Below are 27893 nucleotides of genomic sequence, written 5' to 3'. Positions count from 1 at the left end.
CTGTGAACCCACACCAAACAAGAATGACACATTTTGGGAGAACACCCGCACCGTAACACAACATAAACACAACAGAACAAATACCCACAACCCCTTGCAGCACTAACTATTCTGGGATGCTACAATATACATCCCTCGCTATCACCAAACCCCGTCCACCTCAACCCCGCCGCCGAAAAGACGCATTCCATTTTTATTTAAATTTTATGTGATATGCCATTGATATTTTTTTATTATTATTATTATTTGAAACTCAATTTTGCATGTCACTATAAATGTATATACTGTAAGCCTTGCTTGTTCAAGATTCAATGCAAAACTTGTTTGGGTCCTTATTAAAAGGTTTATTTGTTCAACCTCGGCCCGCTGCTTTGTTCGGTTTTAAATTTTGGCCCACTCTGTATTTTGAGTTTGACACCCCTGTTCTAAATAAACTAAAACCATAACGTAACACCATTACTTGCTGCTATTTCAGCCTTATAGACCAGCCTTCCATCTTCAGTGACTTGGCCTGTTGTGCATGTTGGATCTAATGAGGCAGGAAGACGCCAATCACAGCAAACCAAAAAGCACTCTTCAGCCTGCTGGAACAAGTAAGTCCTTCACAATATCACTGCATTTTATTGATACAACCACTTATTTGTAGTTATTTGTACTACTATTATATTAAAATAAATATTATTGATTATTTAAAAATTAGTTTCCCTTTGTAAAAGTTTAGTTACATGTTAAAAATGTGCTGTTATGGGAGGGCGAAGTACAAATTAAATAGATTTCAATAATTTCAATGGGCAGTGCTGATTTAAGACATGAGTGTTCCGAGTTAGGAGCTCAGTTGTAAAACGCAATGTACTCGTAAGTTAAGGTACCACCGTACCGCTATAGTCATTTTTGTAATGCGGGTTGACACTGAAGTTGGTCCAAATTTTTTATTAGATTTTTTTTTTTTAATTAAAAAAAGTTGGTCTTATTTCAAAACCTAATTGTCCGATTAATTGTTCAGTAATTAATGGGAACAAAGTGTTTAACAGGGCACATACCAATTAGCTTTACATTGCATTAAAGGCACTAAAATTGAAAGATTTAGTCGACTTTAAGATAGCACAATTTATGTACATCATAAACAATAGCAAGTTATCAGTGTATATAGAGGGATGATTTCAAAAACTAAACTGTCTTTATAATTTCCGAAATTAGGTAATGTTTAAAGTAAACATGTGAGAACGGGTGCAAACCAGCATTGTGTCTTTTGTTGGGATTAATCAATAGAATAATTTGGACCAAGAGTTAAAAGACTGTAAAACTTTAATTCAATTTAAAATTATTCTGAAGAAATCAATCATAAAAACACATTTTGAGAATGCGGGGCAGGATGGTGGTAGAGGGGTTAGTGCGTCTGCCTCGCAATAGGAAGGTTCAAAGTAGTCCTGAGTTCAATCCCGGGCTCGGGATATTTCTGTGTGAAGTTTGCATGTTCTCCCCGTGACTGCGTGGGTTCCCTCCGGGTACTCCGGCTTCCTCCCACCTCCAACGACATGCACCTGGGGATAGGTTGATTGGCAACACTAAATTGGCCCTAGTTTGTGAATGTGAGTGTGAATGTTGTCTGCCAGCTGTGTTGGCCCTGTGATGAGATGGCGACTTGTCCAGGGTGCACCCCGCCTTCCGGCCAAATGCAGCTGAGATAGACTTCAGCGCCCCCTGTGGCCCCAAAGGGGACAAGCCGTAGAAAATGGATGGATTGCTATGTATATGCATATATATATATATATATATATATATACATATACATATATATATATATATATATATATATATATATATATATATATATATATATATATATATATATATATATATATATATATATATATACAAACCCCGTTTCCATATGAGTTGGGAAATTGTGTTAGATGTAAATATAAGCAGAATACAATGATTTGCAAATCATTTTCAACCCATATTCAGTTGAATATGCTACAAAGACAACATATTTGATGTTCAAACTGATAAACAGTTTTTTTTTTACAAATAATCATTAACTTTTCAATTTAATACCAGCAACACGCGACAAAGAAGTTGGGAAAGGTGGCAATAAATACTGATACATTTGAGGAATGCTTATCAAACACTTATTTGGAACATCCCACAGGTGTGCAGGCTGATTGGGAACAGGTGGGTGCCATGATTGGGTATAAAAACAGCTTCTCAAACAAATGCTCAGTCTTTCACAAGCAAGAATGGGGCGAGGTACACCCATTTGTCCACAAATACGTGAGCAAATAGTCAAACAGTTTAAGAACAACGTTTCTCAAAGTGCAATTACAAGACATTTCGGGATTTCAACATGTACAGTCTATAATATCATCAAAATGTTCAGAGAATCTGGAGAAATCACTCAACATAAGCGACATGGCCGGAAACCAACATTGAAGGACCGTGACCTTTGATCCTTCAGACGGCACTGTATCAAAACCAACATCAATCTCAAAAGGATATCACCACATAGGCTGAGGAACACTTCAGAAAACCACTGTCACTAAATACAGTTCGTCGCTACATCTGTAAGTGCAAGTTAAAACTCTACTATGCAAAGCAAAAGCCATGTATCAACAACATCCAGAACCGCCGCCGTTTTCTCTGGGCCCGAGATCATCTAGGATGGAGTGATGCAAAGTAGAAGAGTGTTCTGTGGTCTGACGAGTCCACATTTCAAATTGTTTTTGGAAATATTCCACATCGTATCATCCGTACCAAAGGGGAAGTGAACCATCCAGACTGTTATCGATGCAAAGTTTAAAAGCCAGCATCTGTGATGGTATGGGGGTTCATTAGTGCCCAAGTCATGGGTAACTTACACATCTGTGAAGGCACCATTAATGCTGAAAGGAACATACAGGTTTTGGAACAACATATGCTGCCATTTAAGCGCCGTATTTTTCATGGACGCCACTGCTCATTTCAGTAAGACAATGCCAAGCCACATTCAGTATGTGTTACAACAGCGTGGCTTTGTAAAAAAGGAGTGCGGGTACTTTCCTGGCCCGCCTGCAGTCCAGATCTGTCTCCCATCGAAAATGTGTGGCGCATTATGAAGCATAAAATATGACAGCGGAGACCCGGGACTGTTGAACGACTGAAGCTCTACATAAAACAAGAATGGGAAATAATTCCACTTTCAAAGCTTCAACAATTAAATTCCTCAGTTCCCAAATGTTTATTGAGTGTTGTTAAAAGAAAAGGTGATGTAACACAGTGGTGAACATGCCCGCTTGCAATTTCTTTGTGCAAGCTGCTGGCGTGGATCATTGTTGATGAAATGTCAACATCTGGTCAGGTTGCAAAGTCAGCGGGGAATACAAACTAGTTATTTACCACGTCTGGTGTTTGTCTTTAGTTACAGATCAGAGGACACAGGCCACACTATCAAACCACGTCTTAAAGCTCCAAACATTCGCGTCGCTTGCCAATAATGACTTCAGCACGTTGCTGTTTGTGTCCTAAAGTTGTGCTCAGTCTGTCTTAGAGAGATTCCTGGATGTTCTTTAAAACAGATATGTTTTTGTACTTTGTGTTACACTGAAAATCTAAATTGAAAAAAAAGGTGTTGCTGTTTTTTTTTTAAAGAAATATTTCCAAACCCTCTGTGAACTTTAGTGACGTGACATTAAAAATGTGTTTTTCCCCTCTATCATTTTAATGGCCTTATATACTGTATACAGAGGGGTTAGTGCGTCTGCCTCACGATACGAAGGTCCTGCAGTCCTGGGTTCAAATCCAGGCTCGGGATCTTTCTGTGTGGAGTTTGCATGTTCTCCCCGTGAATGCGTGGGTTCCCTCCGGGTACTCCGGCTTCCTCCCACCTCCAAAGACATGCACCTGGGGATAGGTTGATTGGCAACACTAAATTGGCCCTAGAGTGTGAATGTTGTCTGTCTATCTGTGTTGGCCCTGCGATGAGGTGGCGACTTGTCCAGGGCGTACCCCGCCTTCCGCCCGATTGTAGCTGAGATAGGCGCCAGCGCCCCCCGCGACCCCAAAAGGGAATGAGCGGTAGAAAATGGATGGATGGATATATGCATTTTAGGCACGAGCCACTTTATTAGGCCCTCTTTTACCATCTGACAGGATGGGTACCTTTCACATTTGAACTTATACAGTACCTATTCCGTACTAATTCCGAGTAACTGGGATTTAATACCAATAGTAGTCAACATTAGCAATTTCCGGTACATATGTGTGTGTTCATGTCTAAGAATAAAATCCTGTTTTTCAACATTTAACACTGAGTTGATAATGACAACTGTGCTGCCCAGTTGTTACATCTTGTTTTCTTTTTTGGCAGTATGCATTCATTTAAGTTTGGCCTTGGTGTGTTGCTGTAGTCAGGAGTGGAATGTGCCAGTCTTGTCTTTTATTGAGCCTTAAAAATGTTTATACTGTAGGTATTACACATGTTACATGTCAGCTGTTTCATATTAACATGCATACCAATTGTACCTTTGATTACCAAGATCGCCATTTAAATTTGCTAATGCTAATCAGTAGCATGTATATGGCATATCCAATGTACAAATAGGATTGAGCTAGTGCAGTTTAAAAAGCGGAGTCCTGTGTTGAACACTTTTCATCTGTTAACTTGCTTTGTTGGCATGGATAATTACAACATTCACTAAAACTAGACAACCCCAAGTGCTTGAGTCGAGGCTGCAACTGAAGGTGACGTCATGTTCAACAAAGGTATCAAAATGTGGTACGGATGATTTTATGTGAATAGGTGCCCGGTAGTAACAACGGAATTCGGTCGGTACCTATAAAAGTACCAAATCCGGTACCCATCTCTATGCACCAATCGTTCTGCCTTTACAAAGATCCATCCATCCATTTTATACAGCTCTTTCCCTTTGGGGTCGCGGGGGCGCTGGTGCCTATCTCAGCTACAATTGGGCGGCAGGTAGGGTACACCCTGTACAAGTCGCCACCTCATCGCAGGGCCGACAAAGATAGACGGACAACATTCACACCGACATTCACACACTAGGGTCAATTTAATGTTGCCAATCAATTTATCCCCAGGTGCATGTCTTTGGAAGTGGGAGGAAGCCGGAGTACCCGGAGGGAACCCACGCAGTCACGGGGAGGACATGCAAACTCCACACAGAAAAATCCCCGAGGCCAGGATTGAACCCAGGACTAATCAGGAACTTTGTATTGTGAGGCAGATGCACTAACCCCTGTAGCACTGTGCTGCCCTTTATAAATATACTATTTTTAAAACGTATTCTTAAATTAAAGTTAAAGTTAAAGTCCCAATGATATTCACACACACACTATGTGTGGTGAAATGACCATCTGCATTTGACCCATCCCCATGTTCACCCCCTGGGAGGTGAAGGGAGCAGTGAGCAGCAGTGGTGGCAGTGCTCGGGAATCTTTTGGTGATTTAACCTCCAATTCCAGCCATTGATGCTGAGTGCGAAGCAGGGAGGTAATGGGTCTTTGGTATGACTCGGCTGGGGTTTGAACTCACGATCTACCAATCTCAGGGTGGACACTCTAACCACAAAGTTTAGGGGGTGAGTGTAACTGAGGCCAGCCAGTGCAGCTGTGCCATGTGTATATTGGTAAACCTCATTCCCTAACACCTTACGAGCTTGCGTTGGACACTGAATTGAGGGCTCCAGCTTTTGGCTCAGTTCCTAGCACTCTTGACTCTCATTCAAGAGCTCCAATGTCTGAGTTCCGGGTAGAACGGAAGCAGGGGCTGAACCAGGCGGTTTACATAGTCACTTAATGCGATATTGTAGTTGGTTAGGGATGCCTGTAGAAGAATGCCTACCCAGCACAGAGATCCATGTGTGTGTAAACAATATCAGACAGGGAATTTCCCAGTAACTAACAAACATGCTGATGTAAAAATGACCTAATTTGGCAGAGGTTGGAGTAGATAGAACATCAGAATTTGAATATTGCCTGCTAGACTGTGCTCTAACCCAAAATCCAACCCTTGATGCTGAGTGCAGTGCAGGGAGGCAACGGGTCCCATTTTTATAGTCTTTGGTTTGACTCGGCCTGGGTTTGAACTCATGACCTTCCAGTCCTAGGGCTTACACTCTAACCACAACGCCACTTAAGGGTCAGTCAATTAGATTTTTGATAGAGCTATTGTGTTACTGTACATCTTTTTTATAGATTCCGCTTCCTGTGCTTGTTGATGCAGACCTGGATAAAGAAGCACAAAACTATATGTCCATTTGCTACTTATGGGCAAAGAGCCATAAATACAGGTATGATTCTCATTTTAAAACTTTGGTGTGTATTCATTACTGACCATGATCGGGAGGGTTGGGGTCCCAGGCAGCCCACAGCTGCACAATGAAGAAAGGCGACCAGCAGACGGTGTAAACCAACACGATGACAAGCGTCATTCGGACAGTTTTAGACATGGCTTTGGTGATGCTTGGTGGTGGTGGTGCCGTACTGGAATGAGGGGGCGCGTAATCGAGGGAGCAGCGAGGTGATCCAGAGGCAACCTCGTGGGATGCCTCCTGGCAATCAGTACTGTTCAGTTGCAGGTGGGTATCCATAGGTGATGTCGCTGATGAAGTGACATAGTCGTAAGCGTCTCCCGCTTGGCTTGCATTAGAGGAGTTATTGTGAGGTTTGTTGGTCACAGCCTGCAAGTGGTCCCCTAATCTTCCTCCACCTCCAGACGCCCGCTGACCTCTTTCCCTGGCCCGCTCCTCTTCTTTCTTAAAGCTGTGGAAGCGGAAGAGGATTTCATTCCTCTTGAGCTCAGCCCTCACCATCTTTTCAGACTTCAGGTATATGTTGTTGTGGATCTCCCGGAAGATTCTTATCTGAAAGGTGGGAACATGTTCATGGATATAGCACAGTTGCAACGACAGCAGCGAGACGTTTGCTCATTTGACAGGATTCTGGTTTCAATTTGAACACAGACATTCAGTTTCAGCAGCGAGTCATCCAGTTAGCATTTCTGCTTTGAAGTTTGACAGGAAATTGAAACAAAGGGAGGGGTGTGAGTTGGCCTTCATCCTCAGCCATAAACCAACTGCAGACATTTTGACGTTCCATTAATCAATTCAAAGTTATTTTTCTTTTAGGTGCAGAATTAATTCAATAAACATTTATTGCCACAGAATAATTCCTCACTCATTGCAGTGAAAGTACGAGCTCTTACTTTTATTTGTAGGGGATGAAGGTGCAGTATCTGCTAGTTTGTACATGAGTATGTGGATGAAATAGGACCTATGTTTACTTTAGTCTTTTCTGACTTATAAATGATGCTACAATGCTGGATACTTGTGTTAATACTAAAGCGCCAATTCATAAGGTTCCGTACATTTGGTGCGAGTTTGCACACAGTTTTGGATGCCTTTGCCTGTGAGATTTTGCAGTCTGGCTACGTTGTGACGTCATGGCGAGATGGCCGTACTTATTTTAGCATTAGGTAACGCTCTCTTACTTTCACACAATCTTGCCATGTGCCTACTAACACCGACGTGTGACGTTTAGTGACATAAATTCCGCTAAAAGCATCTTTTTTATGCAGCTCTCTATTGTTCAGAGAGTGTGCAGCGTACCTAATGTCTAATGTGGAGACCGGGTGAATCTATATATTGTTTATGAAGTCTATTTTTGACCTTGTCTGGAAATAAAATAGCTGTGATCTTCATCTTCAAGATATATATTTAAACTGTACATTTTCAAAAGATAAATGATGATACTTTTGGAGAGGGTGGGTGGTAGTTTCATTTGCAATCTGGGAATGCCTCCAGAGTCAAAAAACTTGCAGGCATATTCAGAAATTAGGTTATAAATGTGACTGGAGTAAAATTTACTCAAAAGTTTACACTGACGCAAATCCCATACTTATCTAGACCAGGGGTTCTTAACCTTTGACCTCGGGGCCCAACTTTTCTTCCACAGAAGAGATTGGGGCCCACTAAAATATTAACACTGAATCAGTAATCTAACTCTTGGTTTTAATGGTATTCAAAAATGACATCCCACTTACTCACAGTGTAACAGGATTAAACCTTGTCAAATGATATGAAAGCATGTGGTAATCACAGATTATTATCAAGGCTTAGGTCAGGCCGATTACAAAAATAAATACTAATCAATTATACTGCAAAAAAAGGGACTCAAAAAAACAAAATTCACACACATTTATGCAGCTCTAAAATAAAAAAAACATACTAAATTAATATTTAATGATAATAATATATGTATGTTTGCCAAGTTAACTGTCAATAAAATGTAAGTGCAAATGAAAATACACATTTATCACTTTAATCATAATTTTTGCACCTAATAGAGAACTGCACTTTTTTGAGAGTTTTGCCTATTGTTGACAATCATTATGAAAGACATGACCATAGATGTTATTTTTTTAAATACATATTAAAAAGTAAAATTTGATCAAACATAGCCTATGGGAGCCGCAAATTCTGCCTACAAAGCCCTTAAAAAAATCCAAACACCTCCATTAAAGTCAAAGTTTAAATGATTGATTGATTGAAACTTTTATTTGTAGATTTCACAGTACAGTACATATTCCGTACATTTGACCACTAAATGGTAACACCCAAATTAAGTTTTTCAACTTGTTTAAGTCGGGATCTACATAAATCAATTCATGGTAAAGTACCAATGATTCTCACACACACACTAGGTGTGGTGAAATCTGTCCTCTGCATTCGACCCATCCCCTTGTTCACCACCTGGGAGGTGAGGGGAGCAGTGGGCAGCAGTGATGCCGCGCTCGGGAATCATTTTTGGTGATTTACCCCCAATTCCAACACTTGATACTGAGTGCAGGGTTTTATATACATGATCTAAGTATATATGTAATGTAGTAACAAGTCCATTTATAATAACATTTATTATTTAAGCATTTTGATCATTTTAAGCATGCAAAGCGCATACATTTAGAAAATACAAGTCAATGTTTGCTATTGTTTTTCTGAATCACTGATTATTACTCACTGCAAACTTAATGAGAGGCAACAAACATAATAAAACATCACTTACTAACAATGTCTGCTGTCACTAGGATGCCGACTGCTGGGATGTTTAGATGAAAAATGACTCAATAATCACTGCAAAGCAACAGCGTGGGAGGGGGACCAAGCATCTTTTTGTGTCGCTCTCGCCAGTTCCGAGTCCTAAATGGCAGTCAAAGTGTACTAACTTGTCGGATTATATCCTTCAGCCATCTATTTTCCAGGCCAGAGGCATGATTTATGATCTGCAATAAATGTCCAAGGAGAAACTGGACCACTCGATAATGTAAACATAGGGACACACGGTAGTGATCACGACGCCGCTGTAAATAGTTTGTCTATATTAGCGCTTACAATAACAATATCACTAATACCTGGTTATTATTGAAGTCACGAAATGTAAAAGAAGTATTGTTGGCACTTTTTGAATTGTTATTTATTGGATTTTATGGGCGAAATAGAGGACCTCCCATTGGCTATGCTGTAGGCAGACTTTTATTTATGTTTATTTAATATTTAAAATACATACTAAAAAAATCAACCCATCATCATGTGTTTCATAATGATTGTGATGGTAATGAAAGTTCAGAAAAAAGTGCAGTTCCCCTTTAAAGGGGATCTATTATGCAAAACCAAGTTTCTTAGCTATTGGTTCTTGTTTTCGTCATGTGGGATCTGCATAAGTCCTCAACATTTGAAATGAAACCATGAAGGCATTGCGAAAGATTTTTAATAAAACTATCCTGTCTTCCTTCATACTTTCTCCAAACGAGTCATTTGTAATTTCCATAACTTGTTTTTTCAATGTGGATGTCAGCGGATATGTCCATTTATGGTAAAGTTTTACCCGCCGTTATAGTCACTCATCATCTAAACGGGTCTATAACAAGATACTATCAGTTAGCATGCTATTTACAGCAGACATTGTACAGTAAGTGATGTTTTATTATGTTTGTTGGCTCTCATGAAGTCTGCAGTGAGTAATAATCAGTGATGTTGTTGGAAAAAAAAGCAAACTTTGTGATGCGTTTTTTCTTAATTAATGCGCGCTTTTACTTAAAATGATCAAAATATGTAATTATTAAATGTTGTAATAAATGTGCCTTTTACTATATTACAAATACACTTACATAATATATATAAAACCTTAATTGTTGGATTTACTATGTGTATTTGTTATGTGTATATGAGTTTATGGCGGGCTTGCTTGGGAATTTTAAGATGGGCGTGGCTACCACAGTCTGGTGACTATTTAGGTAGCTTTTAAAAATGGCGTCATTGTTTGTTTGGTAAAATACAGCGTGCTTCGTCACCGGCATACCCTACTGGTAAAATCATTTTATGTCCGCTTTCTTGGTTGGATTAGCTGAACTATTGTTTAAATTCCAAGCTTGCTCGCTTCCTTTCTTTTTTGTTTGTTTTGTGGTCGCTAAGTCCACGGCGCTTGTTGTGCCTCTGGCTGGCTGTATGACAGCCAGAGCAAACACTCACTGTTTTAGCTTTTGAACGACATCGGCAAAATAATTAAGTTAAAAGGTTCAACCACAGTAATGTGCGGATTGAAATCTGTTGTATTAGAGTGTTGTCACGTTGTGTGTGTCCGGCTGAATTTGAGTGATCGTAGGTTTATTCTTCGGTACGGCTTGAGTTTGAAAATACCGGCACTTTACTTCCTGGTTTGGCTGATGGGATTTGTAGTTCTTTTATGTAATTCTTCTTAAATGTGTAATGTGTGCCTCAAACAGAGCGCCTGTGTTTTATGGTTTTTTTTAGTATGCTTGTCCATGAATCATGACGACATTATAAATAATTCTGATCATATTTAAAACATTATATGACATAAATTAATGGTGATGATAAAATGTAATGCTAAAATTAATAAGTTAGGATAAAATCAGAGTGATTGATAATGTGTCATATCATGGTTGACAACAATATGGTTCAGTTGATTAATTCATGTCTATTATTTACATTATGATGATTCAAGATAGATACATTGTTTTGTTGTGTTCATGTTTACTTTTAGGTTATTACCTGCTGCTGCTACTGCTACTGTTGCAGTACCAAATAAAACAAGCAAAAAAGTGCACAGCGAGTAATTATTTTCATGCTGAGTGACGACCCCTATTCAGAGGGCCAATACGGAAAAAACTAAACATTAATGGAGGTGTTTGGATGTTTTTTTTAGGGGCTCTATAGGCTGAATTGAATGGCTCCCATAGGCTCCATTGTAAGCTGACTTTTGATCGCATTTATTTAATTTTTAGAACGCATAAAAAAGAAAAACATGTGTTGATGTCTTACATAAGGATTGTGAATGCATGCCTTCAATAGACACAGTTCAATCTATAAATCTGCACTTTGACATTTTATTATTTAGTCTGCACTCACCTAAACGTATATTGTTTTTTCAGAACATAGGGCGCACTGGCGATGTCTATTCACGTATTTTTCATACAAAGGCGCACCAGATCAAATGGGGCAAAAAAGGTGTCGTATTGTGATATTTTTTTCTACATTTAAATCACTCGTCTGTGGTCTACATAATATGTAATGGTATTCTTTGGTCAAAATGTTACATAGATTATGTTTTATAGATCAAGCCGCTTTCTGCCTGTATCTTCAGGATGCACTGTTTTGCAAGTCTATTGACAGATATAAGTTCGAACTTTACGCTACTTTATATTAGAAATGGCAAAAGTGTGGGATAAATGCCGCACAACAAGAGGTTAGAAGAAAAGACTTCTTATACAGATCCCAAATACACAACAGCACTAACCGATAGGTAAGAAAAGTTAGTTTTGCATAATAGGTGGAAACAAAACACTAGATAATATTTCCCACTTTGGTGTTCTTATACACCCACCATAATAATATCCATATGTTGAAGCACAGCACGTCTGACTAGGTTAGCCGTAATGCACCAACATTACATCAAGCAGTGTAGCTTTATAGCTTACCGAAGTCGCACTAAAACATGTTGACATATTTTTGAGTGCTGTGTATAATTTTGTATATTCTCAATGAAACATCAATGTTCTAGTCTTGTTGCTAACCTGTACTTGCTATTGTCATTTGTTGAACAGAGGGCGTAGACCTGCAGTCCACACGTATCTCTTATGTGTGACTTCCATTCACTGGTCACACTTATCATTACACAATGTACCAAATAAAAGATACAGTAGGTGCACCAAGTTTTAGTGGGCACTGTCGATTTTTGGGAATATGAAAAAATACGGTAATTACTGTCCTTACCCAACATTAACCCATATTAAAACCATAGTCGTCAATGTAATCATCGTGGTCCACTTTGGCTAAATATTGGACTTCTGTTCTTCCCACCTTAAACTTTTAACAGAAAACTTTCAGAATGATATTCCTCTGCAGAAACGGCCTCACATGTTTGAAAAAGTGCCCAAAGAGCGCTCTCAATTTGAAATTGGATCATGTAAAAGGGTCAGAGATTCTATGTTTGGCTGAGATGTGGTTCACTCCACTCTTTGGCAGGGGGTTCTCTGGCTCGGCTGAGCAGTCCTGTCAGCAGTAGTCCTCCAACTGTTGTGTTAATTAGGGGAAGTAGCTAGACCCTTGAAATATCTTTCTCTAAATAGCTGAGTAACAAGCCAGGCTGCTGGGGGTGCTTGCCACATTACACCAAATCCAGTCCCATAAGGGTTACCAAACAATGCCGGCCACTTGTGTCCTCCACAAAGTCAAAACAATAATTTATTTGAAGCGCCGACATATTTGTGGAGAATGCAATGGCCTGTGTCATGGATATTGTGAGAAAGACTTGCAATGCATGGCTAAAAAACGTATTCATATTTGGTTAAGTCAATCTGTTTTTCTTGTGTAATGGATATTATAGACTGTGTGGTCATATTAGAAAAATAAAAAATGTCAAGTCGTGTCCATTAGTCAAGTTTATGATTGTTTCAACCTCGGTTGTGTTTCAAATCCTTTTTGAGCCTACTGTTATTGTGATCTTAAACGGTCAGAAAATACAAATACAAGACATATTGCAGGTTGAGCAATATCATTGTACAATAATATAACTGCTGGAAGATTTAGGGGGCTGATTAAAACAAATGCAATTCATTTTGGTGTCTGCTAGGAAATATATTACAATAATATGTATTCTAAATGAAAAAATGTCTTGCAATATGTAGCGCAGCGCTTCCCAGAGCACACTTTCAGCAAGCTATAAGTAGATTCTGTTGTCTAGATCAGGGGTCCCTAACCTTTTTTCAACCAGACACCAGCCTAATGTATGCATTATTTTCACGGACAGTCTCTCCACGTGTGGCAGATTATAAACAGCAAAAACATTTGCATGAAAAATCCACTCACTATAACGCTGAAGTTGTAATTTTAATTTTCCTGAAGGAATCAATAAAGTTCTGTCCGTCCGTCCGTCCATCCATCCATCTATCTATCTATATTAAGGAGTTTTAATATACATCTATTAACAAATGTATTGTTGTGTTTAGTGGGACAGGCTAAAGTTAAATTCATTTATGTTTGTGCGCGGCCCGCTAGCAAATGCGTCACGGATCAATGCCAGTCCTGGGACTGGTGGTTGAGGACCAATGGTCTAGATTGTGTTTCTGTGTAGTCCAGAAAAGGTGGTACACATAATTTTTGTGTGCTGAATGTCAATAAATTGACCAAACACCACAGGTTGGACAATGTGATGCCATAAAAGTGGAGGGAATTGAATGTCTCCATGGTGACAGCCAACAAACAGAAAAAAATAATTTAACATAATAGGTCTGCACCACTTTTTCACTTGTTATGAATTATACATGCAGTCTTAGTAGCCACATGCCCAATAATAGTAGACAGTGTCTACTAGACATTATCTGGTAGTTTGCACACACTGTTTGGCAATTGTTGTTTTGATCTTAGTAGGTACATTTTTAAACTTTAATCTTGCTCAAATTTTACAGACTCGTCAGTCCCTTAAAAGCGATTATCAAATTTTGTGGTGATTCTGCAAAACACCCTAAAGTTGTAGGATGTATGGCAGTTCATAGGATGTTTTGGAATGCATGTTACACTCTGATAGGAGTCTATCCAACGGTTTAGTTCAACGGTGCAACCATCGTTTTTTTTTTACTGTTTTTCTCTATTTTTCTAAAGCTGCTGCTCCTTCACTCAAGTCTTAAGATGCTTGTGAGAAAAAAAACCCTGGTCTTGACATAGCACAGATTTTATGCAGGTTGTGTTTAAGTTTGGATACCTTTTTGTATGGTTTAAGAAAACAGCAGTACAACGCATTCACTTAGGTTAAATGTTGAGTAGTCACCTGACACTACGGCATGGTGTAAAAACGATGCGGCCTGCCTTTCCCCCCCCTTTTGGATCAAGCTCCAGTTCAAAACTGCAGTGGTGTGTCTTGCATGAAAAACTAGTGAGCAACTTTTTCATGCTCCACCAGTTCAGCATGTTTTAAGGCGATGACGGATAGTATTACCTTGATAAAGTCAGGTATCTCCAAATAGGAGTCAATGGTACACCACTAGTGTATTTTTGTGTTTCCCTGTATTAAGATTAGGGATGGGTATACCAAAACCTGGTTCCATAATTACACTAGTGCCAACGTAAACCGGAAGTAACCAGACTGAAAAAATAAGAAGCTATTGGTTCTTAATTTCAGTGCTAAATAAATGCAGACTTGTCAGAGTTAGTTGGTGACAAACCCCAAGATGCAGAGAAGGAGGCAGGCATGGAGTGAGAAAACATGATTTAATTTAAAACACTAAGACAAAAAACAAACAAAGGGTGCAAACAAAAAGCGCGCAAGTGGGCAGATAACAAACAAAAAGGCCAAGCGTGGAAGCTAGAAGGTATCGAGCAAGAAACAGAAGTTGTACTTATAATATGAAAACAAACTTGGAATCAGGGAACAAAAGAAAATAAGCTACAAACCTCTATCAAATATAGCTTACTGCAACGCTGTATTGACACGAAATGATACGACAACGACACGACAGGTAGCAACGACAAAAGCGACAATAATCCAGCCCTGACTGAAGGAACAAAGCAGGTAAAATAGTAGCGGACCTGATTGACACCAGGTGCGGCCAGGTGCCAATCAGCCACAGCTGAGGGGAAAACAGCGCACAGGGAAAAAAACAGGAAACAGACAAAATAAGAGCGCTGACAGGAACTAAAAACAGGAAATACTAAACACACACAGAGGAAAAACTAAAACACAAACAAACTGTCAGTGGTAAGCCTGACAAGACTGAGCCAATAGGAAAAAGTTCCTGGCAGTGATATTGTACAAGTAACATTTTATAAGTAATGTAGAATCCCGACATAAGCAACCAGAGTCTGATCCTCTTCCTGAACTTCATTGCCGACCTTGACGTGCTAAAGGCAGCCCACATAACACGGTTGGTGTAGCCAAAACAGCAACGCATCATTACTCATTCTGCAGCAATTACGGTTAAGACAAGCAAGGTTGCATTCACAAACCCCGAGAATTATGAGTATCAACATTACAACACTGGCAAGTCGTCTATGTGCTGTATTACTGCAATAATTATGACAATTTATTGTGGATTTGATGTGGGTTTAGATCAGGGGATGTCGTGAGTTTGTGAAGCTCTTTGAGGCACTCGAGATTGATAGCTACATTAATAAAAAATTGATTGACTGATTGATTGAATTTCTTGTTTAGAATTTATTACTAAGGTTATGTATCATTTAATGCAGGAGTCGGGAACCTTTTTGGCTGAGAGAGCCATACAAGCTAAATATTTTAAAAAGTATTTCCGTGAGAGCCATGTAATATTTTTTTTAAGACTGAATACAACTAAATGCGTGCATTTTTAAGTAAGACCAACATTTTTAGTGTATAATAAGTCTCTTATTCTTTTTAATAACATTGTTATTCCGAAGCTAACCAACAACCAATAAAATACTTCTTACCATTAATGCGACTTTTTGAACAGGTGGGGTACAAACCGGATGGATGGATTAAAATGCATGAGAATGTTTTAAATTTTGTACGTTATTTTTGACACTGTGATTACCAACGGAATTATTCATTACTTACCGTGTTAAGCAATGTCAGCTAAGATTGATCTGTGAGCCAGATTCAGTCATCAAAAGAGCTACATCTGGCTCTAGAGCCTACCCCTGATTTAATGTATACATTGATGGATTGATAATTGAGTATTCCATTTATTAATATAATTGATTTAAATGTCTCTCAGTTCCGGTAAGTAGCAGTAAGTTACGGTAAATACGGGTTCGGACATCATTTAAGTACCGACATGGTTCTTAAAAGTACAGATTTGGGGATAGTACAAGTACCTGGGAGTCTACTTGAACAACAGACTGGACTGGAAGGACAACAGCAAAGCTGTATACAAGAAGGGCATGAGCAGACTCTTTTTTTCCTGAGGAAGCTTAGGCACTTTAATGTGTGCAGCAAGCTTTTGGAGATCTTTCATCAGTCTGCTGTGGCCAGTGCCCTGTACTTTGCAGTGGTTTGTTGGGGGAGCAGCACCAGCAAAATAGACTTAAACCGGATTGACAAACTATTGGCACGCTGTTGGAGGTGGTTGTGTCAGTGTGCACAGGAGGACACTGGACAAACTGCTAGCCATCATGGACAATCCTGCCCACCCACTCCACCAGACAATTGAGGGACAGCGGAGTTCATACTCCAACAGGCTCCTTCAGCTTTGTTCCCACAGTGTTTGATTCAAGAACTCCTTCATTCTGCACTTCATCCAGCTGTATAATCCCTCGACATACAGCAATAGATGATATTTGTCTATTACCTGACTGCTTCTGTGTTAGGTACGTCTCTTTTATTATAATGTATATTTTCTGCTGGATCTATTCTCTATTTGTTGCTGCAGCTGTTACATATACTGTAATATGGTAATTGTTATATATTTTATATATTATATAAAGATATAATATATCAGTATATATCATATACTGTATATATAATATGTAAATATTACAGATATGTTATATTTCATATTGCAACTACGGTACATTTTTTGTCTACTTTATACCTGCATTATCCTTTCCATCCTTTGTAAACGAACTACTGTGTGGAACAATTTCCCTTGTGGATCATTGACCTTTGTCAAAGTCTAAGTCTAAGTCATCAGTTAAAATGTAAACAATACCCATTCCTGTGGATGTCTACTACTTAGTCTTAGTTGGACACTGCTGTTTTTGTGGACGTGTCTCAGATTGAAGATTCAAGACCAGTTTTACCTGACATATGGTGATGATGAGTGCAGGCAAAAGAAAGACCGCCACCGTCATCCATGTGATGTAGGCCTTAAGCCCCCATGTCTCGGCATAGTGACCCCAGCACTCAAACTCCCCACGACTCACTTCTGAGCGAGAGAAGATGAAAACCTGACAGACAGGAGAGACAGTCGCTTTAGCTCAGGCAAAAGCTGGCATCTGCAAGGACCCGCCGCCGCTAAAAATAGATTGAAGGCAGGTTGGGGACACCTGCGCGCCCATATGTCAAATACAGAACTGGAAACAGTGTGTTAGTGGTCCTTACTTGTGGAAGGCTGAGGACAAGCGCCAGGCCCCAAGCCACCATGACAGGGGTGTTCCAGCGGGACATCGCCCCGCCACGGTAGGCCTGCAGCGGGCAGCAGATGGCGTGGTGTCGATCCACTGTCATGGCAACTATCATGTAGGAGGAAGCAAACATGCCCACAATCTGCAAGTACTTGATGGCTCGGCACAGGAAGTCAGGTCCTTGAAACTTATCTGTGATGTCCCATATGAGCTGAGGAAGAACCTTAACACACACAACAGATGCTCAATATTATTTTTTATATCCCTTCTGCACAGTGCTCAACGTTATCTACCTTTTTATTGTTTTCCTCCCCTTACTAATTACCTGCCACTAGCCTAAGCTTCTGTGCAACTCAGTCAGTGTTTAAACACATCATTGAATCTGGGAAAACACATTCCTTAGCCTCAATCGCTCTAATTTTTGAGAGATGACTTCTTTGGGCAGGCAGTCATATTTAAACATCCTTGAATTATTGAGAAACCCTCGCCGAGATGACCCATTATTTTTCTTTGTTATTTAAGCCGCTGGCAACAAATCCCAGACGAATGACAAATTTTAAACGTTATTTCTAGAAATAAAATACCCATGTGGTGCCAGTTCCAATATTTGGGTAGCATTTAAAATGTGGGTTTTTAATGTGTCAGTTTGAGTGATCACACTTACAACAAAATATAGTTTTAGCCTCAACCATTAGTTTCTAGTAATATCAATAGTGCTGTCGAACAATCAAAATCATTAATCTGATTAATCACAGGGTTGCTGTGGATTCCATCCATCCGTTTTTCTACCGTTTGTCCCCTTTGGGGTTGCGGGGGGTCACTGTAGCCTATCTCAGCTGCGATCAGGCGGAAGGCGGGATACACCCTGGACAAGTCGCCAACTCATCGCAAGGCGTTGCTGTGGATTAATTTAATCAATCACGATTAAATGGAATCACCATGAAATGGAACTCGATTTTAATCTGAATCGATCGTGTTTCATTTTGCATGAGCAAAGAGACTTAAGAAAGAAGGAAGTAAACATGCACTTAATGTGTTTATTAGGGTTGTCTTTAAATAGTCGAGGATTTGCCGATTCAATTCGAAAGGGTCTGATTCGACTAAGTCTACTGATTTGTTGGTTGGTCGATATGGCAAAAAAATGAGTACGATTATTTTTCACATCATCAGAGCTCAAATAATATCACAATTTGTTATTTTTTCATTACCGTGCTCGTTTATACAAGGTACTGTTACATTCCTACTGTTTACTACTGCAGTATCTTGTAACAAATATTTATACCATGTTTGATCAAAGTGATAATATATGCTAACAACTGACAACTTTTGTTTTGTTCATATTTATGAGTATGTTCACTAGAAGTGCAACGGTACACTTAACCTACGCTACTGTCCGTATCTCGGGTTTAGGGCCATGGTTTCACTTCTTTTTCGGGACGTTTGCGGGTGTAACGAAAACAACTTTTTTTTTCCTTTCAAAAGTTTTTTGTTATTTTACTTGTCATCACAAACAAATTCTGCAGTAAACAAGTGGTGTACTGAAGACTTTTTTCAAGGTAACACATACTAATTAACATTTGTCATAAGTAAATTATTATATGACTTTTTAATTATGGGTATACTTTTGTGCAGGCCTGGGCAATTATTTGGACTCGGGGGGCCAAATTAAGAGAAAAAAAATGTGTCTGGGGGGCCGGCATTTCTATTTTTAGGAACACTAATACAAAACCTCACAATAAAGTCTGATTAAACGTCTGAAAAAAACAAAAAACTTACGATCTGATACATCACTAAGCTTCAGAACTTTGTTGTAAAAATCTCCTGACTGAAACACTCTGGAAACCCTTCCCACCCACACTGCTTAATGCTTCATCTGAGCTGCTATGACTAAGATTACCATAGTAACTAATTAGATGACCATAGTAACTATTTAGATTACCACAGTAACTAGTATATCATGCAAAAGCGCAGATTCCAACCATTTAAAATACTTTTTATAGTTCAAGACTTATGGTAATTTGAAAACATCACTGCACATCATAATGGCAGCTACACTTTCCATTTTAAAGATCTAAAAAAAATTATTTGGGAATGTCCAGCGGGCCACATTTAAAAGCTCAATGAGCCGCATGTGGCCCCCGGGCCTCAATTTGCCCAGATATGATGTAGTGCTTCTCACCAGTGCTTTGACAAACGACAAGTGGTGACAATCAGAGCAAATAAACAAAAGGTCTGATTCAAAAATATTTAGATATACTGATGTTATTTCTTTCAAATTAAATTAGTCGGTGTTTATTTTCCCAGTCGGGACCAGTACAGTAGTTAAGTCACATAGACATTCTGTGCCTGCCTGCAAGTCCGCATTGAGGCCAGGATAACTGGTGAGCTGCAGCAGACACTGAGACTAAAGTGTCTCACTGAAATTGCTGCTCCTTCTCAATGTTGTGTTTGAACTTGCTAGTGTTGCTACTAGGGTTGTACGGTGTATCGGTATTAGTATAGTAGTGCGATACTCAGGGGCGTCACTAGACCTAATACTGTACTGGGGCACACCTGGGGCACAAATAATTCATGTGAGCGTGCAAAGCGCGCAAGCAAAAACATTTTTAGCACTTATTTATCATAAAAATACATAAATAGTGCTTTAAACTATGAAATCATATCAGATTATGTTGTATGGATCTTTGATTAACCACCTGAAATTAACTAATGCATTTGACCTACTTGTGCACTTTTTTACTCCAGACTTCTGAACTGCTACTGGTAAAAGCAAAAAAGGAAGAGCAATCATTCTTTTTTAAATATATATTGCAGTAATCATCTGCAAATTTAACATCTACAAAAGTAAAACAAAAAATAAAGCACCCCTAAATCTGGGTTCTTTTATATTATTTAATTTCCATTTCTGGCAATGTGGTTAATCCTATTTCAGATACACAAAACTGTAAAATATACACAAAACAATAAAGCCACAGTAGTAGAATCAATGAACAACTGTTGTGTGTCTGTTCAGGGAATCATTTTCTGAGAAGTAAACTTGAACGTCTCGTTTTCATTTTTGCAAAGTGGTCAATCACTCTGGACAGACATGGAAATATTGCAGTAACTGTTATACAGTTGACCAGTGGTTCCCAACTGCTGGGTCGTGACATAAAAGTGGATTGTGTGTCATTTTCAGTCAGATGTGTGCATGAAAAAAAAAAAGTTTAGGGAGAAAAAAATCAAATTGTGGCAACAAAACCAGATTATTTCAGCCTTTTTTCTAGTGACTATTAGTGAGTATTTTAGCAAAAGGCAAACCGACTAACAAGTTGGAGGAGGACTCAGGACAGACATTGAAATATACTTTCAAAAAATCTAAATGGGCCAACAAAACCCGATATTTGTAGCCATCTTTCTGAAAACAAATACAGATATGTTACTATTTTTTCTGGAAACCAAAACCAGATGCTTTAGCAGTAGCCATTTTTCTGGTGACAAAACAAGATTATTTTAGTCAAAGTCGCACCGATTAACAAGACGAGTCTACTGTGCTATTTTTCTGTGAAATAAACTTGAATTATTTAAAAATTGGCTCACGACTTGATATGAAAAAATGTTTTTCTTCCTGAAGATAAACCATTTGAGAAGCACTCAACTCACACATGCTTACTCCAAATCATCATTGATACAGAACCAGCAGACAATAACCAACATTATGTTTCATGTTCATTGGAAATTCCCCCGACAGCTTGTACAGCAAATGAATATGTTTGTCTTGATACAAGGAATAACGTTAGCTAACTTAGCATCAACTTAAGACAATAATGTTGCTTAGCTAGCTAGGACTTCACTTACATCTCTCATTCCTCGCTTCTTCTTCATTGCTGCGGGCGAATAACTGTCTGATATCCATTTAGGAGTTACAGTTTGAGTCAAATCAAAATCAAAATAATGTAATTAACAAATTGTTGTTGGCTAACGTTACCTGCCTCACGCAGTGATTCTCACCCTCTCTCTCTCTCTCTCTCTCTCTCTCTCTCTCTCTCTCTCTCTCTATCTCTCACTCTCTCTCTCAACCGAAGTCTGATCCACACGTGAATAAATTACCATATTAATTAGCCATTGTTAGTGGAGTGAATACAGTAGCAATCAATTACCATACTAAGTAGAATGTGCGCTGTTGTCTATGTTATGTAGACTTAAAACTCTGAAGCGTTTTTTTTTTTATTGGTGAAATTTTTACTGGGGCACTGCAGATCAACAGTGGGGCACGTGCCCCACTGAAATATGTCTGGCGACGCCCCTGGCCATACTAATGAATCGTATTAGGTACTATACCTTTCTGAAAAATACCGGTCCACCCCCGCACCCCTGTCGTGACATTGCTGGTTTACGAGCAGAAGAGCATGTTTCGGTGGCGCACAATCACGTAGTACTTACAAGCAGACAATGTGTGTAGACAGAAAAGAGAGAACAGACGCATTTTGGTTTAAAAACTAACGATAAAGGTTAAGCTATAACACTGAAACGCGCTCAGGAAGGGGTGCTTTAAGACATGGCAAACTAGCTAGCGGCTAACATCCAGCCCCAGTCGGCAGTGTTTTAACTACTTCTGAATCACTAATCCTCGCCTCCATGGCGACAAATAAAAGGAGTTTCTTACCAGTATCATCCCAGCAGGAAGAGGAATAGCTAAACATGCTTCACTACACACCGTAGCTCAGCGGGAATCAAAATGTAAACAAACGCCATTGGTGGAGCTACACCTAAAATCTACTTTAATGATACCAAAGTACAGGGGCGTATCTAGACAATACTGCTATGATTACGTCAATTTTTTTTGGCATCACAAAATCTTCTTTTGTTTTTAAAGAAAATGTATATTATGCGATAAGGTGGCGACTTATCCAGGGTCTACACCGACTTCCGCCTGATTGTAGCTGAGATAGGCACCAGCGCCCCCCAAAAGGAATAAGCGGTAAAAAAAATTGGATGGATGGATGGATGTTTATTAACTCAGGAAATATGTCCCTGGACACATGAGGACTTTGAATATGACCAATGTATGATCCTGAAATGACTTGGTATCGGATTGATATCTAAATTTGTGGTATCATCCAAACCCAATGTTAAGCATCCAGACAACAGAAAAATAAATGATTATTACATTTTAACAGAAGTGTAGATAGAACGTGTTAAAAGAGAAAGTAACCAGATATTAACAGCAAATAAACAAGTAGATTAATTTTTCATTTTCTACCACATGTCCTTAATAATTTTGACAAAACAATAGAATGAAAAATGACACAATATGTTACTGCATCTGTCAGTAGACTAAATTAGGAGCCTTTGTTTGTTTACTTACCACTAAAACACAAGTTGTCTTGTATGTTCATTATTTTATTTAAGGACAAACTTGCAATAAGAAACATATGTTTAATGTACTCTAAGATATTTTTAAGGGGGATGGCGTGGCGAAGTTGGTAGAGTGGCTGTGCCCGCAATCTGAGGGTTATTGGTTCAATCCCCACCTTCTACCATCCTAGTCACGTCTTTTGTGTCCTTGGGCAAGGCACTTCACCCTTGCTCCTGATGGGTCCCTGGTGAGCGCCTTGCATGGCAGCTCCCGCCTTCAGTGTGTGAATGTGTGTGTGAATGGGCAAATGTGGAAATACTGTCAAAGCGCTTTGGGCTCCTTAAAAAGGGGTAGAAAAGCGCTATACAAGTACAAACCGTTTACCATTTTTTGTTAAAATAAAGCCAACAGTGCAATTTTTGGTGGTCCACTTTATTTAGAAAAGTATCGAAAAGTATCAAAATAATTTTGGTGCCAAAATATTGGTATCGGGACAACACTATTTGCTACTGTTAACCATATTTAATTTTTCAATTTTTTTGGGCTGCAAATTCAGCTGTGTGAGGGGGAAGAGGCAAACTGACCTTCGCGGCGCACACAGATACATTCACAGGCAAAATAAAGGCAGATTGTTCCGTGCAAGATAATAACTCAATTGAACTCAAAATATTCATGAGCATCGATCTCGATCATATAATCGCCCAGCCCTATTCACCGGGGTGCTCATTTCTGGAAAAAGTAATGATCCTTCAACAGGTTCCCATACAGAAACTTTGTCACAACTTTTATTTCCTCTTGTCGAGTTTGATGTTTTCTGCGCCAGAATGCAGAAGACATCACTCTAAAGCAGGGGTCACCAACGCGGCGCCGGTGGGCACCAGGTCGCCCGTAAGGACCAGATGAGTCGCCCGCTGACCTGTTCTAAAAATAGCTCAAATAGCAGCACTTACCAGTGAGCTGCCTCTATTTCTTACATTTTATTTATTTACTAGTAAGCTGGTCTCGCTTTGCTGGACAATTTTAATTTCAAGAAAATATTTTAAAGACTGGGTCTTCACTTGTTTAAATAAATGTATTTATTTTTCTACTTTGCTTCTTATAACTTTCAGAAAGACAATTTTAGAGAAAAAATACAAGCTTAAAAATGATTTTAGGATTTTTAAACACATGTACCTTTTTACCTTTTAAAATCCTTCCTCTTCTTTCCTGACAATTCAAATCAATGTTCAAGTAAATTAATTTTTTTTATTGTAAAGTATAATGAAAAAAAATTAATTTATTCTTCATTTTAGCTTCTGTTTTTCGACAAAGAATATTTGTGAAATATTTCTTCAAACTTATTATGATTAAAATAAAAAATAAATATTCTGGCAAATCTAGAAAATCTGTAGAATCAAATTTTAAAAGTCTTTTGAATTTCTTTTAAATTGTTTGTTCTGCAAAATCTAGAAGAAACAATGATTTGTCTTTTTTAGAAATATAGCTAGGTCCAATTTGTTATATATTCTAACAGCGTGCAGATTGGATTTTAACCTATTTAAAACATGTCATCAAAATTCTAAAATTAATCTTAATCAGGAAAAATGACTAATGATGTTCCATCAATTTTTTTTTTTTTTTTTTTCAAAAAGATTTGAATTAGGTAGTTTTTCTCTTCTTTTTTCAGGTGAATTTTGAATTTTAAAGAGTCAAAATTGAAGATAAACTATGTTTCAAAATTAAATTTTCATTTTTTTCCTGTTTTCTCCTCTTTTAAACCGTTCAATTAAGTGTTTGTTTCATAATTTATACGCTACAAAAAACCTTCCGAAAAAGGAAAAAAAAATGTACGACAGAATGACGGACAGAAATATACATTTTTTAATATATATACAGATTTATTTATTAAGGGTAAATTGAGCAAATTGGCTATTTCTGGCATTTTTTAAAGTGTGTATCAAACTGGTAGCCCTTCGCATTAATCAGTACCCAAGAAGTAGCTCTTGGTTTCAAAAAGGTTGGTGACCCCTGCTCTAAAGTATCCAATGTCTACCGTTTTTATTTGTTTATCAGAGTTTTTGGGGAAAAAGTTGCAAATTGCTAGGTTCGTTAAGACTGAAATGCTTTTTTAAAATGTAGCCACAAGAACCTTGTATTAAACAAAGTGCCATTTTGTGCCACTTTAGGGCTGTTAAAGTCAGGGCATATTACAGTAGTCCATCCGCAGTGTGCAGGCAAAAAGGTGTCTAACTTTAAACCAAAAATTAACAAAAGGTGAGTACCCCCAAGAAAAGGCATTGAAGCTTAGGGAAGGCTATCCAGAACTAAACTAAAACTGAACTGGCTACGAAGTAAACAAAAAGAGACTGCTGGACGACAGCAAAGACTTATTGTGGAGCAAAGACGGCGTCCACAATGTACATCCGAACATGACATGACAATCAACAATGTCCCCACAAAGAAGGATAAAAAGAACTGAAATCTTATTGATTGCTATAACAGAGTAGATGCGGGAAATATTGGTGAGTGATCAGACAAAGAGCAGCTCAAAGAGGGATGCCGTCAAGCTGAAGAAGGAGTCCTATCGGGTTCTTTTGGCTCATAGGACTCCGGAGGCAGTGGACGGGTACCGACGGGCCAAGCGGTGTGCAGCTTTAGCGGTCGCGGAGGCAAAAACTCGGACATGGGAAGAGTTCGGGGAAGCCATGGAAAACGACTTCCGGACGGCTTCGAAGCGATTCTGGACCACCATACGGCGCCTCAGGAAGGGGAAGCAGTGCACTATCAACACCGTGTATGGTGCGGATGGTGTTCTGCTGACTTCGACTGCGGATGTTGTGGATCGGTGGAGGGAATACTTCGAAGACCTCCTCAATCCCACCAACACGTCTTTCTTTGAGGAAGCGGTGCCTGGGGAATCTGTAGTGGACTCTCTTATTTCTGGGGCTGAGGTCGCTGAGGTAGTTAAAAAGCTCCTCGGCGGCAAGGCCCCGGGGGTGGATGAGATCCGCCCGGAGTTCCTTAAGGCTCTGGATGCTGTGGGGCTGTCTTGGTTGACAAGACTCTGCAGCATCGCGTGGACATCGGGGGCGGTACCTCTGGATTGGCAGACCGGGGTGGTGGTCCCTCTCTTTAAGAAGGGGGACCGGAGGGTGTGTTCCAACTATCGTGGGATCACACTCCTCAGCCTTCCCGGTAAGGTTTATTCAGGTGTACTGGAGAGGAGGCTTCGCCGGATAGTCGAACCTCGGATTCAGGAGGAACAGTGTGGTTTTCGTCCTGGTCGTGGAACTGTGGACCAGCTCTATACTCTCGGCAGGGTTCTTGAGGGTGCATGGGAGTTTGCCCAACCAGTCTACATGTGCTTTGTGGACTTGGAGAAGGCATTCGACCGTGTCCCTCGGGAAGTCCTGTGGGGAGTGCTCAGAGAGTATGGGGTATCGGAATGTCTTATTGTGGCAGTCCGCTCCCTGTATGAGCAGTGTCAGAGCTTGGTCCGCATTGCTGGCAGTAAGTCGGACACGTTTCCAGTGAAGGTTGGACTCCGCCAAGGCTGTCCTTTGTCACCGATTCTGTTCATAACTTTTATGGACAGAATTTCTAGGCGCAGTCAAGGCGTTGAGGGGTTCCGGTTTGGTGGCCACGGGATTAGGTCTCTGCTTTTTGCAGATGATGTAGTCCTGATGGCTTCATCTGGCCGGGATCTTCAGCTCTCACTGGATCGGTTCGCAGCCGAGTGTGAAGCGACCGGAATGAGAATCAGCACCTCCAAGTCCGAGTCCATGGTTCTCGCCCGGAAAAGGGTGGAGTGCCATCTCCGGGTTGGGGAGGAGACCCTGCCCCAAGTGGAGGAGTTCAAGTACCTAGGAGTCTTGTTCACGAGTGGGGGAAGAGTGGATCGTGAGATCGACAGGCGGATCGGTGCGGCGTCTTCAGTAATGCGGACGTTGTATCGATCCGTTGTGGTGAAGAAGGAGCTGAGCCGGAAGGCAAAGCTCTCAATTTACCGGTCGATCTACGTTCCCATCCTCACCTATGGTCATGAGCTTTGGGTCATGACCGAAAGGATAAGATCACGGGTACAAGCGGCCGAAATGAGTTTCCTCCGCCGAGTGGCGGGGCTCTCCCTTAGAGATAGGGTGAGAAGCTCTGCCATCCGGGAGGAGCTCAACGTAAAGCCGCTGCTCCTCCACATCGAGAGGAGCCAGATGAGGTGGTTCGGGCATCTGGTCAGGATGCCACCCGAACGCCTCCCTAGGGATGTGTTTAGGGCACGTCCAGCTGGTAGGAGGCCACGGGGAAGACCCAGGACACGTTGGAAAGACTATGTCTCCCGGCTGGCCTGGGAACGCCTCGGGATCCCCCGGGAAGAGCTAGACGAAGTGGCTGGAGATAGGGAAGTCTGGGCTTCCCTGCTTAGGCTGCTGCCCCCGCGACCCGACCTCGGATAAGCGGAAGATGATGGATGGATGGATGGATGGATGGATGGGAAATATTGCTCAAAGTAAGACATGGAACTGCTACAGGAAAATATCAAATAAAGAGAAAAAGCCACCAAAATAGGCACGCAAGACAAGGACTAAAACACTACACACAGGAAAACAGCAAAAAACTCAAAACGAGTCGTGTCAGTACACTTACTTTGAGACAAGAGCTATAGTGATGCTTGCTTGGTTATGGTTTAAAGTCATATCCAACAATTTTGACAACAACTTTTTACTGTCAACTGAGTTTAGTTTTTTTATGATTTCTGCTGGTGGTGTGCCTCTGTTTTTTTTTAACGCAAAAAATGTACCTTGGCTCAAAAAAATTTGAAAAACACTAATATGTATTATATACAAATATAATATAATATATTAATATATCAGTATATGCTATATACTGTATACATTGTATGTATATATTACATATATTATACTTTACATTGCTACTATGGTACATTTTCAGTCTACCTTTTGTTTTCGCCCTCTTTG

The 27893-nt window shown here is 39.8% G+C and overlaps 1 protein-coding gene across 4 annotated transcripts in view; it reads right to left on the bottom strand.

Annotated features, from left to right (window-relative positions):
- Positions 1–27893, bottom strand: part of LOC133554538 (vasopressin V2 receptor-like) — a 71653-nt gene that overhangs the window by 5987 nt on the left and 37773 nt on the right. For 3 of the 4 annotated variants that reach the window (XM_061903438.1, XM_061903440.1, XM_061903439.1), the window contains 3 exons: positions 17581–17826; positions 17280–17426; positions 6332–6860 (listed from right to left, as the gene is read on the bottom strand). In XM_061903438.1, coding sequence (XP_061759422.1) covers positions 6332–6860; positions 17280–17426; positions 17581–17826 — 922 coding nt within the window. Of the gene's footprint in view, positions 1–6179; positions 6223–6331; positions 6861–17279; positions 17427–17580; positions 17827–27893 lie in introns of all 4 variants that reach the window. The other variant, XM_061903441.1, reaches the window with a different exon arrangement.

The sequence above is a fragment of the Nerophis ophidion genome, linkage group LG06 (assembly GCF_033978795.1).
Source record: "Nerophis ophidion isolate RoL-2023_Sa linkage group LG06, RoL_Noph_v1.0, whole genome shotgun sequence".
Classification (NCBI taxonomy): domain Eukaryota; kingdom Metazoa; phylum Chordata; class Actinopteri; order Syngnathiformes; family Syngnathidae; genus Nerophis; species Nerophis ophidion.
Note: the sequence above shows the minus strand (reverse complement) of the source record. Positions and strands in the feature narration are given on the sequence as shown.